Source organism: Neoarius graeffei, chromosome 6 (assembly GCF_027579695.1).
Source record: "Neoarius graeffei isolate fNeoGra1 chromosome 6, fNeoGra1.pri, whole genome shotgun sequence".
NCBI classification, from domain to species: Eukaryota; Metazoa; Chordata; class Actinopteri; order Siluriformes; family Ariidae; genus Neoarius; species Neoarius graeffei.
Genome location: NC_083574.1, coordinates 55,848,636 through 55,863,964, shown reverse-complemented (window position 1 = coordinate 55,863,964; position 15,329 = coordinate 55,848,636). Strand labels below are relative to the sequence as shown.

At 40.1% G+C, this 15,329-nt stretch overlaps 1 protein-coding gene across 1 annotated transcript in view; it reads right to left on the bottom strand.

Annotated features, from left to right (window-relative positions):
- uacaa (uveal autoantigen with coiled-coil domains and ankyrin repeats a) overlaps positions 1-15,329 on the bottom strand; it is a 75,078-nt gene that overhangs the window by 16,563 nt on the left and 43,186 nt on the right. Inside the window, exons 6-9 of the mRNA XM_060923892.1 lie at positions 12,756-12,826; positions 11,373-11,479; positions 6,185-6,366; positions 22-56 (exon numbers count right to left, since the gene is read on the bottom strand). Coding sequence (XP_060779875.1) covers positions 22-56; positions 6,185-6,366; positions 11,373-11,479; positions 12,756-12,826 — 395 coding nt within the window. The remainder of the gene's footprint in view (positions 1-21; positions 57-6,184; positions 6,367-11,372; positions 11,480-12,755; positions 12,827-15,329) is intronic.

Sequence of the window (15,329 nt, the reverse complement as noted above, 5' to 3'; positions counted from 1 at the left end):
AGTTTTTCATTCCATCCGTACCTGCTGCTGTAATTTTGGACCAATCTTGGCAGCCTCTATTAAAAAAAAAAAAAAAAAAAAGTAGTAAGAGTAAAATATTTATCATTCAGATATTGCTCTGAATAGTTAGTACAACATGGAGTGTTTTGTCATGTTCTGTGTCTTCGTGATGCTTTCTATTCTGTCATATTCCCTTCTTTCTTTTAATCCAGGGCTTTTCAAAGTGTGGGGCGCGCCTCCCCTAGGGGGCGCCAGAGTTCTTCGGGGGGGCGCAATGTGAGGAAAAATAAACCAGAATAAGTTACTATTGCGGACATTTAGCGAACTTCAGCTAACCTTTGCCACAGACAAAATGGATCGATTTTTAGTACCTAAAGCTACAGTGAGTGAGGAGACAGAGTCTGGGCCAAACAAAAAAAAAAGAAGGAAGTATGACCACGATTATTTAAAGTTTGGATTTTCATGGACTGGATCTGAAGATGCTCCACTGCCACAGTGTGTTGTCTGCCAAGAGGTGCTAGCTAACGATGCTATGAGACGTTTAAAATGTGTAAAACAAGATGTTTTTTTTAAAAAAAAGCACAGATGTTTAAAATGTGTAAAAAAAAAAAATGTTTTAAAAAGCACAGATGTTTAAAATGTGTAAAAAAGATGTTTTAAAAAAGCACGTTTAAAATGTGTAAAAAAAGATGTTTTAAAAAAGCACAGATGTTTAAAATGTGTAAAAAAAAGATGTTTTAAAAAGCACAGATGTTTAAAATGTGTAAAAAAAAGATGTTTTAAAAAAGCACAGATGTTTAAAATGTGTAAAAAAAAAGATGTTTTAAAAAGCACAATGTTTGAAATGTGTAAAAAAAAGATGTTTTAAGAAGCACAGATGTTTAAAATGTGTAAAAAAAAGATGTTTTAATAAAGCTCATATGTTTTAAATGTGTAAAAAAAGATGTTTTCAAAAAGCACAGATGTTTAAAATGTGTAAAAAAAGATGTTTTAAAAAAGCACAGATGTTTAAAATGTGTAAAAAAGATGTTTTAAAAAAGCACAGATGTTTAAAATGTGTAAAAAAAGATGTTTTAATAAAGCTCATATGTTTTAAATGTGTAAAAAAATGTTTTCAAAAAGCACAGATGTTTAAAATGTGTAAAAGAAAAAAATTAAAATGTGTACAACAACCATTTTTTTAAATACGAATGGAACATTAAGTATAGCAACAACAAAAATTGTAAGGGGGGGGCGCTGTTGTTTATTTGCTCTGGGGGGGCCTGACTCTCCCACACTTTGAAAACCCGTTTTAATCTATTCTGTTGTACTGTCGTGACTGTCTATTCTTTTCAACAAACTTAAAAGAATGTGTGTAGCATTTTTTTCCCATATTCTCTTCTACGTCTTCAAAATGCTTTCTATTCGACCATATTCCCTTCTGTTCTTTTATAATATACTCTATTATATCATCCTAATGTCTATCCTATTCTATATTATTATTTTTTTGTCATGTTCTCTTCTGTTCTGTGCACGTGCATTCTATTCTCTATGCTCTATCTTAATACAGTTGTGGTCAGAAGTTTACATACACTCATCATGGGCATGAATGTCATGGTAATTTTGGGCTGTTAATGATTTACTTGAACTGTTCTTTTTCCAGGGTGGAATGATTGTACAGCATACATCTTTAAATGGCTTCATAAAACAAGAATTGAGTGCATAAGTTTGAATTTATTTTGGATTTTCTCTAATTCACACAGGTCAAAATTATACATACAGGCTCAAATTTTAATTTAAATCTGTTAATAAATGGTGCTGAAGGTTCTACGATGTCTTTTAACTTGACATGACCAAGGCCTATTAACTTCTTGTTAGTGATCATGATTGACTACAACTGGTAGTTTCTCTTTGCCAGCATAAAAAGGATTTGACAGCACTCATTAGCTTGACCAATACTCAGAACCATGGCAAAGTCCAAGGAACTCAGTGAAGATCTAGGAAGGAGAATCGTAGATTTACACAAGTTGGGAAGGTCTCTTGGAGCCATTTCTAAACAACTGCAGATTCCAAGATCATCAGTTCAAACAATTGTACGCAAGTACAAGTTATTCCGATGTGTCACCACTTTGGCAAGGTCTGGAAGAAGACCTAAACTGTCACCCTCAGATGAGAGGAAATTGGTTAGGATGTTCAGGAACCACCAAAGCTCAAGCCTGCCATGAACTGGAAACTGCTGGAACACCAGCGTCACTGTCCACAGTGAAGCGAGTTTTGCATCGCCATGGACTGAGAGGGTGCCGACCAAGAAAGAAGCCCCTGCTCCAAAATCGACACCTTCAAGCTCGACTGAAATTTACAGCTGTCCGCATGGATAAGACAAATGTCTTCTGGAGAAAAGTTTTATGGTCAGACGAGACAACGATTGAGCTATTTGGCCACAATGACAAGAGGTATGTTTGGAGGAGTAAAGGTGAGGCTTTCAAACCTAAGAACACTGGACCAACTGTCAAGCATGGTAGTGGTAGCATCATGCTCTGGGGCTATTTCTCTGCCAGTGGTACTGGTGCATTGCACAAAGTGGATGGAATAATGAAGAAGGAGGAGGACTACCTCTAAATTCTTCAACTTCACCTCAAATCAACAGCTAGACGGTTGAAACTTGGACACAATTGGGTGTTCCAACAGGACAATGATCCCAAACACACATCAAAACTGGTTTTGGAATGGATAAAGCAGGCTAACATTAAGCTTTTGGAATGGCCTTCCTAAAGCCCCGACCTCAACTCTGTTGAAAATTTGTGGACTCCTCTTAAAAGCCGGGTCATTGCCAGGAAACCAATCAATTTAAATGAACTCTACCAATTCTGCCAAGAAGAGTGGTCAAATATCCAGCCAGAATTATGCCAGAAGCTTGTTGATGGCTACCAAAAGTGTCTGGTCGAGGTGCAACTTGCTAAGGGACATTTAGCCAAATATTAGTGGGGGTGCATGTACAACCCCGATTCCAAAAAAGTTGGGACAAAGTACAAATTGTAAATAAAAACAGAATGCAATGATGTGGAAGTTTCAAAAATCCATATTTTATTCAGAATAGAACATAGATGACATATAAAATGTTTAAACTGAGAAAATGTATCATTTAAAGAGAAAAATTGGGTAATTTTAAATTTCATGACAACACCACATCTCAAAAAAGTTGGGACAAGGCCATGTTTACCACTGTGAGACATCCCCTTTTCTCTTTACAACAGTCTGTAAACGTCTGGGGACTGAGGAGACAAGTTGCTCAAGTTTAGGGATAGGAATGTTAACCCATTCTTGTCTAATGTAGGATTCTAGTTGCTCAACTGTCTTAGGTCTTTTTTGTCGTATCTTCCGTTTTATGATGCGCCAAATTTTTTCTATGGGTGAAAGATCTGGACTGCAGGCTGGCCAGTTCAGTACCCGGACCCTTCTTCTACGCAGCCATGATGCTGTAATTGATGCAGTATGTGGTTTGGCATTGTCATGTTGGAAAATGCAAGGTCTTCCCTGAAAGAGACGTCGTCTGGATGGGAGCATATGTTGCTCTAGAACCTGGATATACCTTTCAGCATTGGTGTCTTTCCAGATATGTAAGCTGCCCATGCCACACGCACTAATGCAATCCCATACCATCAGAGATGCAGGCTTCTGAACTGAGCGCTGATAACAACTTGGGTCGTCCTTCTCCTCTTTAGTCCGAATGACACGGCGTCCCTGATTTCCATAAAGAACTTCAAATTTTGATTCGTCTGACCACAGAACAGTTTTCCACTTTACCACAGTCCATTTTAAATGAGCCTTGGCCCAGAGAAGACGTCTGCGCTTCTGGATCATGTTTAGATACGGCTGCTTCTTTGAACTATAGAGTTTTAGCTGGCAACGGCGGATGGCACGGTGAATTGTGTTCACAGATAATGTTCTCTGGAAATATTCCTGAGCCCATTTTGTGATTTCCAATACAGAAGCATGCCTGTATGTGATGCAGTGCCGTCTAAGGGCCCGAAGATCACGGGCACCCAGTATGGTTTTCCGGCCTTAACCCTTACGCACAGAGATTCTTCCAGATTCTCTGAATCTTTTGATGATATTATGCACTGTAGATGATATGTTCAAACTCTTTGCAATTTTACACTGACGAACTCTTTTCTGATATTGCTCCACTATTTGTCGGTGCAGAATTAGGGGGATTAGTGATCCTCTTCCCATCTTTACTTCTGAGAGCCACTGCCACTCCAAGATGCTCTTTTTATACCCAGTCATGTTAATGACCTATTGCCAATTGACCTAATGAGTTGCAATTTGGTCCTCCAGCTGTTCCTTTTTTGTACCTTTAACTTTTCCAGCCTCTTATTGCCCCTGTCCCAACTTTTTTGAGATGTGTTGCTGTCATGAAATTTCAAATGAGCCAATATTTGGCATGAAATTTCAAAATGTCTCACTTTCGACATTTGATATGTTGTCTATGTTCTACTGTGAATACAATATTAGTTTTTGAGATTTGTAAATTATTGCATTCCGGTTTTATTTACAATTTGTACTTTGTCCCAACTTTTTTGGAATCGGGGTTGTATATATTTGAGCCTGTATGTATAATTTTGACCCTGTGTGACTTAGAGAAAATCCAAAATAAATTCAAACTTCTGCACTCAATTCTTGTTTTTTGAAGTCATTAAGGTGTATGCTGTACAATCATTCCACCCTGGAAAAAGAAATCAAGTAAATCATTAACAGTCCAAAATTACCATGACATTCATGCCCATGATGAGTGTATGTAAACTTCTGACCACAACTGTATATACTCATTTGTCATTCTATTCTATCCCAAGTTATCCTACTCTATCCTATTCTACTCTCCATTTCTATCCATAAAGCATTATACTGTCATTCCTAGTCCTGGGTATGACTTTAAACCACAACCGGTGGTGAGTCTCAGGTCCAGGCAGGCTTGAGTACTGGGGGAAAGTGGAGTTACCCCTTAATCACCATTGCTCCCAGGTCCACTCTGACCCGGAGTGGTAGCACCTGCCTGGGTTCCAGCTATGGGTTAAATAGTACATCACCAATAAGGTGCTGGCAAGCAGGGCACTTTTTGATGAACCCAACAGGGTCAATGGCATACCGTTAGATGACATGTGGAAGAGCCACTCAAATGGCCAATGGATGGCATCACTCAGCAAGTCAGTTGTCATTGCGGGGCAACTTCTATACCCATCAGGTCTGTGGCACTTTTGTGCACCACTTGGCATCAGGTCTGGAGGTCCAGAGAGAACACGATGAGGGCATGACATCGTTTGTCTTATCTTACTGCACAAGGCGCTTCATTAGGAAAAGAGTGCGGCCCATCTGTGTCTCTGCGCATCGTAATGAACCAGCCATCATCGCTAGTGATGGACAGCCGCCGCCGAGTACCAAGTCTATAATGTTTGTTTCTTTCCTTGATTTTATTTATAATGTAAACAACAGTGCTGAGGGCTAGCTCTAGAGCCAGGGTCATAACCCAATTCCTGTAATTTGTGGCTGTGGCTCAATAACCTCCACCGAGGCTTTGTTTTATGGTGCAGTAAATTTCACAGCAGTCAGAACTTGAAAAATACATCAGAATCCTGCTTCAGAAGAGAAACTACTTTAATATATTCAGCGGGGACTTGCATCCAAACGCCAGGCAGTTGAAACATTGATTCTTCTCACGTGTTTTTCTTTAATAAGCTCGTTCATAGACAAGTGCCAACAACATCTAACAGAATACAGCATGCGCCATGTGCACACCCATAAAGGCTTAAGGAAAGCAGGAAGATTAGAAAAACCGGGATCAGTGATCTGTAATAAAGAGTGAATGCCACTTCATTTATTTTTAGCTGAAAGCACTGACACACTGTTACTGAACAAGAAAACGAACCCCAAAGGCCTTTAAAGTGTGATTTGAAAATTCTGGCCTTGAGGAACAAGAGAGTACGGTTTTCTGATGGTGTGTCCACGTACAGTACAGTCACCTAGCTCTGATATTCTCCCTGCAATGTCTGTAATCAACAGAAGAATGTATTGCAAGTGCTACATGTACAGCCATGTTTCAGAGGAAGCAGAACGCGCCGGATTAGAATAATATTACTTCTTGTCACATCTTGCCAGGTATAACTTTTCTTCTCTATAGTTAAGCTGTTGCTTGCTTTAGATGACTTGCCCTTGCTGGCGATATCCCAGGCTTGTTTGATCATCATGAATAAGGCTTGGTCTCCACTAAGCCGGGCGTAGTGGCATGAGTCATGGCCATGCAGGTCCACAGCAGCGACATCTGCCTTATGCTTCAGCAAGAGCTCGGCTACATCGCGGCACATGCGCTCACAAGCCAAGATGAGTGCAGTCCTACACACAGAGAGAGAAAACAGCACTTTATATACACAGACAATGTCACTGAGACCTTTGAGATCCTCAGAGCACATTTTGGCATCATGACCCATGGCTCGTCTCTATGGCTATTAGATCAATGTGTACAAAAGTTCGTTCATTGTACGCCTGTCATTCTGTTCCTCAGGAGCAAACCAGACAACAATGCCCTGACCTTGCCCTTATTTACCAAAGTTCCAGTGTATAGATTTTATATAAACACACACTTCCGTCAATAAAGAGTGCAATGTTGTTTTATAAACAATTCTTCTTTTATTCTTTTCCTTTTATTTTCTTTGAAGCAAAGTTCAACATTCCAGCAATTGTTCCACCCTGAATCAAAAGCTAATCAAACGACTACTTCGTATTGTCCGATTTCTCTTGAGACTATATTGATAAGCATTCTTAAATAAAGTATCCTTAACTGGCTAAACGGGAAGCACAGCTATTATGGGAGAACCACAAATATTGATTTTTCTCCTCGGTTTGGCCACCTGCCAGTTCCCACCCACTAGCCAGCTCTACTCTTATCATAAGAGAAAGAGAGAGAGATTGTATCATCAACTCCCACCCAGAGAACACAGGCAATTTTGCTCCATTGGGCTCCTGGCTGGGAAGCACAGTGCTTAGTTGGTTCTGGGTTCGGTATCCGGTTATTTCACACACAAGTCCATCCATCCATTATCTCTAGCCGCTTTATCCTGTTCTACAGGGTCGCAGGCAAGCTGGAGCCTATCCCAGCTGACTACGGGTGAAAGGCGGGGTACACCCTGGACAAGTCGCCAGGTCATCACAGGGCTGACACATAGACACAGACAACCATTCACACTCACATTCACACCTACGGTCAATTTAGAGTCACCAGTTAACCTAACCTGCATGTCTTTGGACCGTGGGGGAAACCGGAGCACCCGGAGGAAACCCACACGGACACGGGGAGAACATGCAAACTCCGCACAGAAAGGCCCTCGCCGGCCACGGGGCTCGAACCCAGGACCTTATTGGTATGAGGCGACAGTCGCACAAAAGTCTTTTCGCACAAATCTAAATAATAATGATAATAATAATAATAATTAGTTCAATTTATATAGCGCCTTTGTCAAAACCCAAGGTCGCTTTACAATCATAGGGGGCAAAAAAAGTCCACCAAATAGAGGTCAGGATGTCATTCCAGTGGTGTAGCAACCACAGTCCCACCAAAAGGCGCACAAAAACAAGTCCCAACACTGCCAGCACAGCCGCCGCGATGCCACCGGGCAACATCACTCAGAACACCACGCCATGAATCCACAAAGTGAGCACAGACGCACCGCCACGCAGAGCGCTGGTATGTCCCAAACCGCCTGCACAGCCGCCGCGACGTCACCGAGCAACATCGCTCGGAACATCACGCCAAGCACAACCACGATGTTAAAATGAGCAACGAGCTCACTGCAGTCCATAGCGAGGAGCACAGGCATCACCCACGGCGAACCAAGGCCTGGAGCGAACCAACGCCCAAAACTGGGTCCGGAGCTACACTACAGAAACACTCAAATAAAAACAAAGTACACAAACACAAAAGAGAGAAAATAAAATAAAAAGCTCTGGTGAGAAGCAGCAGCCAGAATGCGCACGACGTACCCTCAACCGGAAACGGGCCGTCGTCTATAGATGCTAGATGAAGCGCGGAGTGGTGAACCCCTCCCCATCTTTACTTCTGAGAGTCAGGGCTCCCGAGTGGTGCAGCAGACCACTCAGGAGCCCCGACTACCACAAATTATCATTACTATTAGAAAATGCAGATCAAAACTTAAGATGACAATGAAGCAATTCCTAAATGAACCTTTAAAAAGATTTGCTCTTTTTCCATATTTTTATCAACACACACACAAAGTTGTCCATGCATGTGCAGGGAATTTCATTTTAATCCTACTCCCAGCTGCTCACAAAGGAATTCCAACCAGTCCGGTCTGCTGTCCATTATTTTTTTATCGTACTTGCATGTGATGTTTAACAGTTATCCCACGAAATCGAGTCGTACATGAGCTGATAGCTGATGAGGCACGTAGCACAGAGTCAGCTATAAGCCATGTATGACGAGATTGGTGGAATAACTTTTATTCTATCCACATTCACTGGATTTTGAGAAACGGAGCATTTTTATTTTTTTGCAAATTCGATAAATAAAAACTTTATACAAAACATCCGACAAAACCATTTCCGCTGAGGATGTAAACAAACCGGCAAAATGACAGTAGCAATTTGTAAAAAATACTATAATCATAATTCTTGAAAAATAAAAAAATAAAAAGATACGTTCTTACCATCAAATACTTTCCTTCCATATTTTGTTGCTTTTTTTTGGGGGGGGGGGGGGGGGGGGGGGTTTGTTTTCGAGTAGAGTTTTGATTTCATCCTTGGTTGGTTCAGCCTAGTAGTAGAGTAGCCAATCAGAGCGTGCGATTGCTCATATCTGGTCAATGTGGATAGAATAAATTTTATTATACAACAGTTAGTTCCAGTCCACTAATTTGGTTGGAACTTCGAGCTAGAGGTCTGCGCGGGACAGAATTTTCAGTCCCGCTCCCGCTCGCTCCCGCATTGTGCAGTCCCGCTCCCGCAAAGAATTATGATTTTCAGTCCCGCTCCCGCAAAGAATTATGATTTTCAGTCCCGCTCCCGCAAAGAATTATGATTTTCAGTCCCGCTCCCGCCCGCTCCTGCAAAGAATTATGATTTTCAGTCCTGCTCCCGCAAAGAATTATGATTTTCAGTCCCGCTCCCGCCCGCTCCTGCAAAGAATTATGATTTTCAGTCCCGCTCCCACAAAGAATTATGATTTTCAGTCCCGCTCCCGCCCGCAAATCCCGCAGACATTCGCGTTATTTCTCACGAAAGTTCTTGTCATTGGCTTGGGGAATTAAACATGCTGAGCTTAGCTGAGCTCTCCACTGACCGATCCTTCACCTAGCGCACGTAGCGAGGGTGCACGTTGCCAGGCACCTCTTTTTAAAGCAGCACCTACTTCTGAAGCACTGTGAGCTTCACTAGAGGAGCTCTGCTCTTCTGCCATGTTCGGAGATCCCAAACACGGAAGAGCGGAAAGGAATCGGAAACGTACGCGAGATTAGACCACATCCGCAAATTTAGGCATCTTAAAATGTTTTTATTAATGCCAAATAAAATATCCAGCACAAATTATATATGATAGACATAAATTAATAATTTATACATTTTATTTTAAACACGTTTTAGTTAGCGGGACTGCAGCTTATCACCTCTCCCGCCCGCTCCCGCATTGTGCACTCCCCCTCCCGCCCACCAGGGCCATGCAAGACCTTTGGAGGGGCAGGGGCTCAACATTCAAAAAAGGGCACTTGGAACAAATTTTTCACACAAGTTTATTCAAAACTAAATTTCAATTGCAACTGAACATTCTGTGCGTGTGTGTGTGTGTGTAAGCTACTATAACATAATAGTCTTGATAGAATATGTTGTGGACGTCGTCATTCAGCCTTAAGTTTTTGAAGCTGCTAGAATATGTTATTAACGCCGTCGTTCAAACTAAAGTTTCCGAATCTGCCACGTTAATGAAATGGATGGAGCAAACGGTTTAAATATAGCCTAGGCGGCTTCATTAAATGATAAACAACCCTATGCATTTACTGTTGTGTTCTAAGCTGCACAATATTGCAGCATGTTCAGATAAGAAATGAAAAGAGACTTTCAGTGTGACCTTACCATGCCGTTCCTCGCACTGTCTCCCACTGTCAACCGCCTGCATGCGCTTTCTGCAAGGAGGTTCACTGAATGCATGATGTCACGGATTGATGCCCGCATTTACATAGAAAAACGTTATTTTATAAATCTATAATTTCATATATTATTGTCAAATTGTAGAGAATATTGATGTTGGAGATAACTTATCTTTTACAAATATTAAAAAAAAACAACAACAACAACAACAACAAAACAGTCCCTATGAAAAGGGCACTTTGGACAGCAAACAGAAAAGGGGCAGGGGCTAGAGCACCTGTAGCACCGGTTCATTGCACGTGGGTGCCGCCCACAATGAGCTTTCAAAATTTGTCCCGCACCGCACTGCTTTGCATCGGGTCCCGCGGGACTCCCACGGGAGTGCAGGGCTCTACTTCAAGCAGCGTTCCAAGAGCGCTGATATTCACCATAACAGCAGTGGGATCAATGCGCGCTAGCTAACCAATGTGCCATAAAGTGAGTGTGGCTTCTTCAGGATCGATTTCTGCTTACGAAGCAAAAATGAACAGAGCATTTGTCCATATTGTGTCTGAAATGTCACTTGATATTAATTTCTTGTTTATACAAGTGTTGTATAAAAGCAATATCACACCCGAGGTCATGCTGTTGTACTGTATATCAGCATAGCTGTGATTATCTTTGGCACTCAGCCTGGGGCTTCATGCCTATGATAGAATCATAGCTATGTTGATATTCACTCCAACAGCATTCCCTCGTGTCATATTGCTTAAATAGATTTGGTGTTATTCACCAAAATGTAAATAAATGTCATTTAATACCACAGTGATTCAGACCAGGATAAAGCTCATGCTATGTGAGTATCCAATACCCTCTCGTGTTAAAAAAAAAACAAACACACACCCTTAATTGAACCTTTCTTTCCGATCATATGACTTTTTTTGTTGGTTCCCACAGAATCCTTGCCCTGAAGCCTTAACCTGCAATATTTACAGTATACTCCACACCACCCTATGGGCCAAAACTCCTGAGTTTGCTGTAACACAGACGAAAATCTGAATCAGGCACAGAGATCTAATGTAGCATTTCCAAAGCGACAGCCTTGTCAGGTTTATACAGCAAAGAGTCGTCTGATGACCATATTGATTAAACATATGAAGTCATGTGTGGTTCCTGCTTGGATGGAATGAAAACCTGCAGCCACACTGGCCCTTTTGGAGAGCCGTCATTTAGGATGTAAATAAAAGAACAGAAAGAAAAGGGCATACTTATTTTGCTTGTCTCGAAGATTGATGGAAGCGCCACAGTTTAAAAGTTGTTGACAAGCTCGGGTATGACCATTCTGGGCTGCCATCATCAAAGGAGTATGACCATCCTGATGAAAATACAAAATGTCGACATAAATCACAACATGTGACATCTGTATACATTTCCAGCTTAAAACCAGGATGTAAAAAAAAAAAAGTTAAAATCTTTTCTCAGGAGCAAAAGTTCGATATAAATATTACCATATTTATGTTTTGATATGACAACGATTCTCGATTTTGGCAACGACTAACTGAATAAAACAGATGCTGCAAACCCCAAGTGGATGCCGTCTCCCTTACGTTAAAATGCCGTCGACTGCCTTTCAGATTTTTCAAGTTTAGATCATAAGAAGAATTTTCCCAACACCCAGTTATTTTTGTTTAGTGGACTGAAAGCTACTGAATTCGAATCACAGACATCCAATTTTATTAGTTTTTTTAACAGAACAATTAATGAATTTAGGGCCACATGGCCCTAAATCCTCTGCTATTTTTTCCTGCTTCACCATGACGCAATACAAGATACTACCACAAAAGCATTGTGGGATACAAATTTGAAACGGGAGAGGAAAATGGAGGACACGAATGAAACGTGAAAGACCGATTACAGTAACAGAAAGCGAGAAGAAAAGATGTTATGTTGCGAAGGAAAGGAAACGCAGGCAGGACCAAATAAATAAATATCGGCGGTCAGCGAGCACCTCGGTGTGATCAGCTGTTCGTTTAGCGACAGAATGATGGAACTGTCAGTGCACGGTCAAAGGTAAATCTGTAGATGGCAATAATGCAAGACTGGATGCCAGATGCTGTAAAACCCAAAAGAAAAAGAAGGTAAACTTGCGCATGCGTACACGGACTTCCTCTGTCTGCTTGACTGCGCCAAGCGAGCGATTTCACGCGCATTATTTGCTCAAGAATTCCCTCAAATTAAATAACTTCCCAGCCACAGAATGACCTGTTGTTTTTATTTTTAAGATATGACAGAAATAAACATACATCACAATGACCAAAGTTCAGAGGGAACTAAATTTCACCAATTTTACGAAATCAAAAGGCCGTCTAGCTTTAACGAATAATAATTTTACAGTGTATCTTCATTATAAGGATGCAGTCAAATGTAAATAGATTCAAGCAGCTGTCTGCTATGACTACAGGTGTTTGATAATAAGGTGTGGCAATTATGGGATATACACGTAGAGCTTCCAGGACAGGGAAGACGACTGTGCAAGGAAAGTGGATTTTTTTTTCTTGCAAAGGAAATGGTAATTATTGCTGTACTGAGTGAAGTTAGGGAGGAAGTTTGTGAAGTGCTTAAAATCACACAGATCCAAGTTTTGTTCTTACCTTATCAACAGCACTGACAGATGCACCGCTGCCACACAGCATTTTGATTATTGTAGTGTGACCTGCAGAAGCTGAATAAACAAAGCTAATATTAACATCATGTGGGCTCCACTCATACCATGCTGAGTACATATTTAACAACTATTCCTCAAAATCGAGTCGTACATGAGCTGATAGCCAACGAGGCATGTAGCACCAAGTTGGATATAAGCCATGTATGACGAGATTGAGTGGAATAACTGTTTTATTCTATCCACATTCACTGGATTTTGAGAAACAAAGCATCGGTTTTTTTTCCAATTCGGTAAATAAAGACTTTATACAAAACGTCCGACAAAATCATTTCCGCTTAAGCGGACTTCTTAAAAACCGATCGCTGGCTGCACAAATTGACTTTAGTGTTGTTTTATTTTACAGAAAGTGCCGTCTTGTTGTCGTGCCGAGGTATAGAATAGTTTTAGACATTTATTTAATTCTTCCTTGGACATTTCAGTGATGTCATTTTCAAACTTCTTTGAGCTTTTGAACCAGTCTAAAAAAAAAAATTTTTCAAGAAATTTTAATGCTTAAAGATGAAGAACGTAAATAAATCGGTGAAATGACAGTAGCAATTTGTGAAAAATGCGATAATAATAATAACTCTTGAAAAAAATAAAATTCTTAACATCAAATACTTTCATTCCATATTTTGTTGCTTTTTTTTGTGTATTTTTTAGGGTTTTGTTTTCGAGTAGCTTTTATTTCATCCTCGGTTGGTTCAGTAACACGCTCCGCCATTTTGTAATAGAGTAGAACAATCAGAGCACATGATTGCTCATATCTGGTGAATGTGGATAGAATAAATATGTTTATCATGACCAGTAATAATAAACAATTTGGTTACATATCAGGAAAGCACCCAGGACGGAGTCCACCAGGGGGTGAGGTATTGTTTTCGGTGGGGTTTCTTTTTGTTTGTTTGTTTCTTTGTTAATGATGTTACGGGAAAACGGCTGGACCAATCTTCCTGAAACTTTCAGGATAGATGGGCATTGGTCTCAAATAGAACCTCCAACATTTTGAAGGTCATCCGGTCAAGGTCAAGGTCACCAAAAAGATTGAAATAGTGTTTTTTGCAATATGTTCCTTCATATTCATCATACTTACTTCATACCAATTCCAAAATGTTCATCTTTCAATTCTGCTTCCATTGATGTGCTACATGATGGGGTATCTCTCATAGTTTTCTTAGCAGTTGGGGGTCAAGGTCATTGCTAAAATTAGCATATTTTCCATTATAACTCAAATGGTTAGAGATAGAGAGATGTTTATCATTATCAACATATAGGAAGTCATATATGGGCTTTCATTTGGCACCATGACCTTTGAACTTGTTTGTGTGTCTGTCTGTTAGAAATCTAGCTTCTAGACGGTTGCACCGATTGACTTCAAATTTTCAGAGTAGATGGGCAATGGTCAGTAGAGATGAGAACCTGATTAAATTTTGGGGGTAAATTGGGTCAAGGTCACTGGAAAGGTCAACCTTTCGGTCAAAATAACATTTTCCATGATAACTCAAAAACGGTTGCCGATAGACAGATGTTTACTATTATGGGCATCTAGGAACTCCCATATGGCCTTTCATTTGGTACCATGAGCTTTGACCTTGAGTGACCCTGAAAGGTCAAACTCAAGGTCATGGATTTTCAGAGGACTGTAACTTGAAAACGGTTGATGGTAGACAGACGTTTACCATTATTAACTTATAGGAACTGCCATATGGGCTTTCATTTGGCACCATCACCTTTAACCTTGAATTACTTTGAAATGTCAAACTCAAGGTCATGGATTTTCAGAGGACTATAACCTGACAGCTGATGATTGAGAAATATTACCATCATCACATATAGGTATAAAATAAGTGCTGCCGGCAACATTTGTTACAATATACATGACAAAGGACGGAAAACAAAGAGTTTGTTCATTTCTGGGACCCATAAATGAGCATTATAGAGTCCGAAATGTAAACTTTTATTCATTTAATTTAATTTTTTTTTTAAGTGTGATCCTTATTATACTGAAGTTTAAGAATTTAATTTCAAATTTTACATTTATTTTAATTTTGCAAAATTGTGCATTGATATGTGGATTGTGCAAGTTTACGGTAGGTGTGTGTGTGTGAGTGAGAGAGAATGTTAGGTTCTATCTGTGACAGTAGTTCAATTGTTAAAGTGTTCTGTAATGCAAAAAGACCAATAAATATATTTGGGGGGGGAAAAAAATACATGTCAAAGGACTGATGAGAACAAAGTCATTTAAAACTGTCAAAGAAGTCTGTAAATATGACTCAAACCAAAGACCCTGATTAATCAGTAGGAAATCAACCAATATGTCATCCCAAACTAGGCAAACTGAAATCCTATTCCATGTTGACTTCCCTAATGAGTTTTTGTTGGTTAAAAATCTTTGGTGATATACATTTTATTTTCATAATATTTATGCCAGATTATAACATGTATGTCGACCATTAAAACACATCCAAACAATGAGCCAAAGCATCAAGCAGATGTATGAAACGGTGGTGTAGTGGTTAGC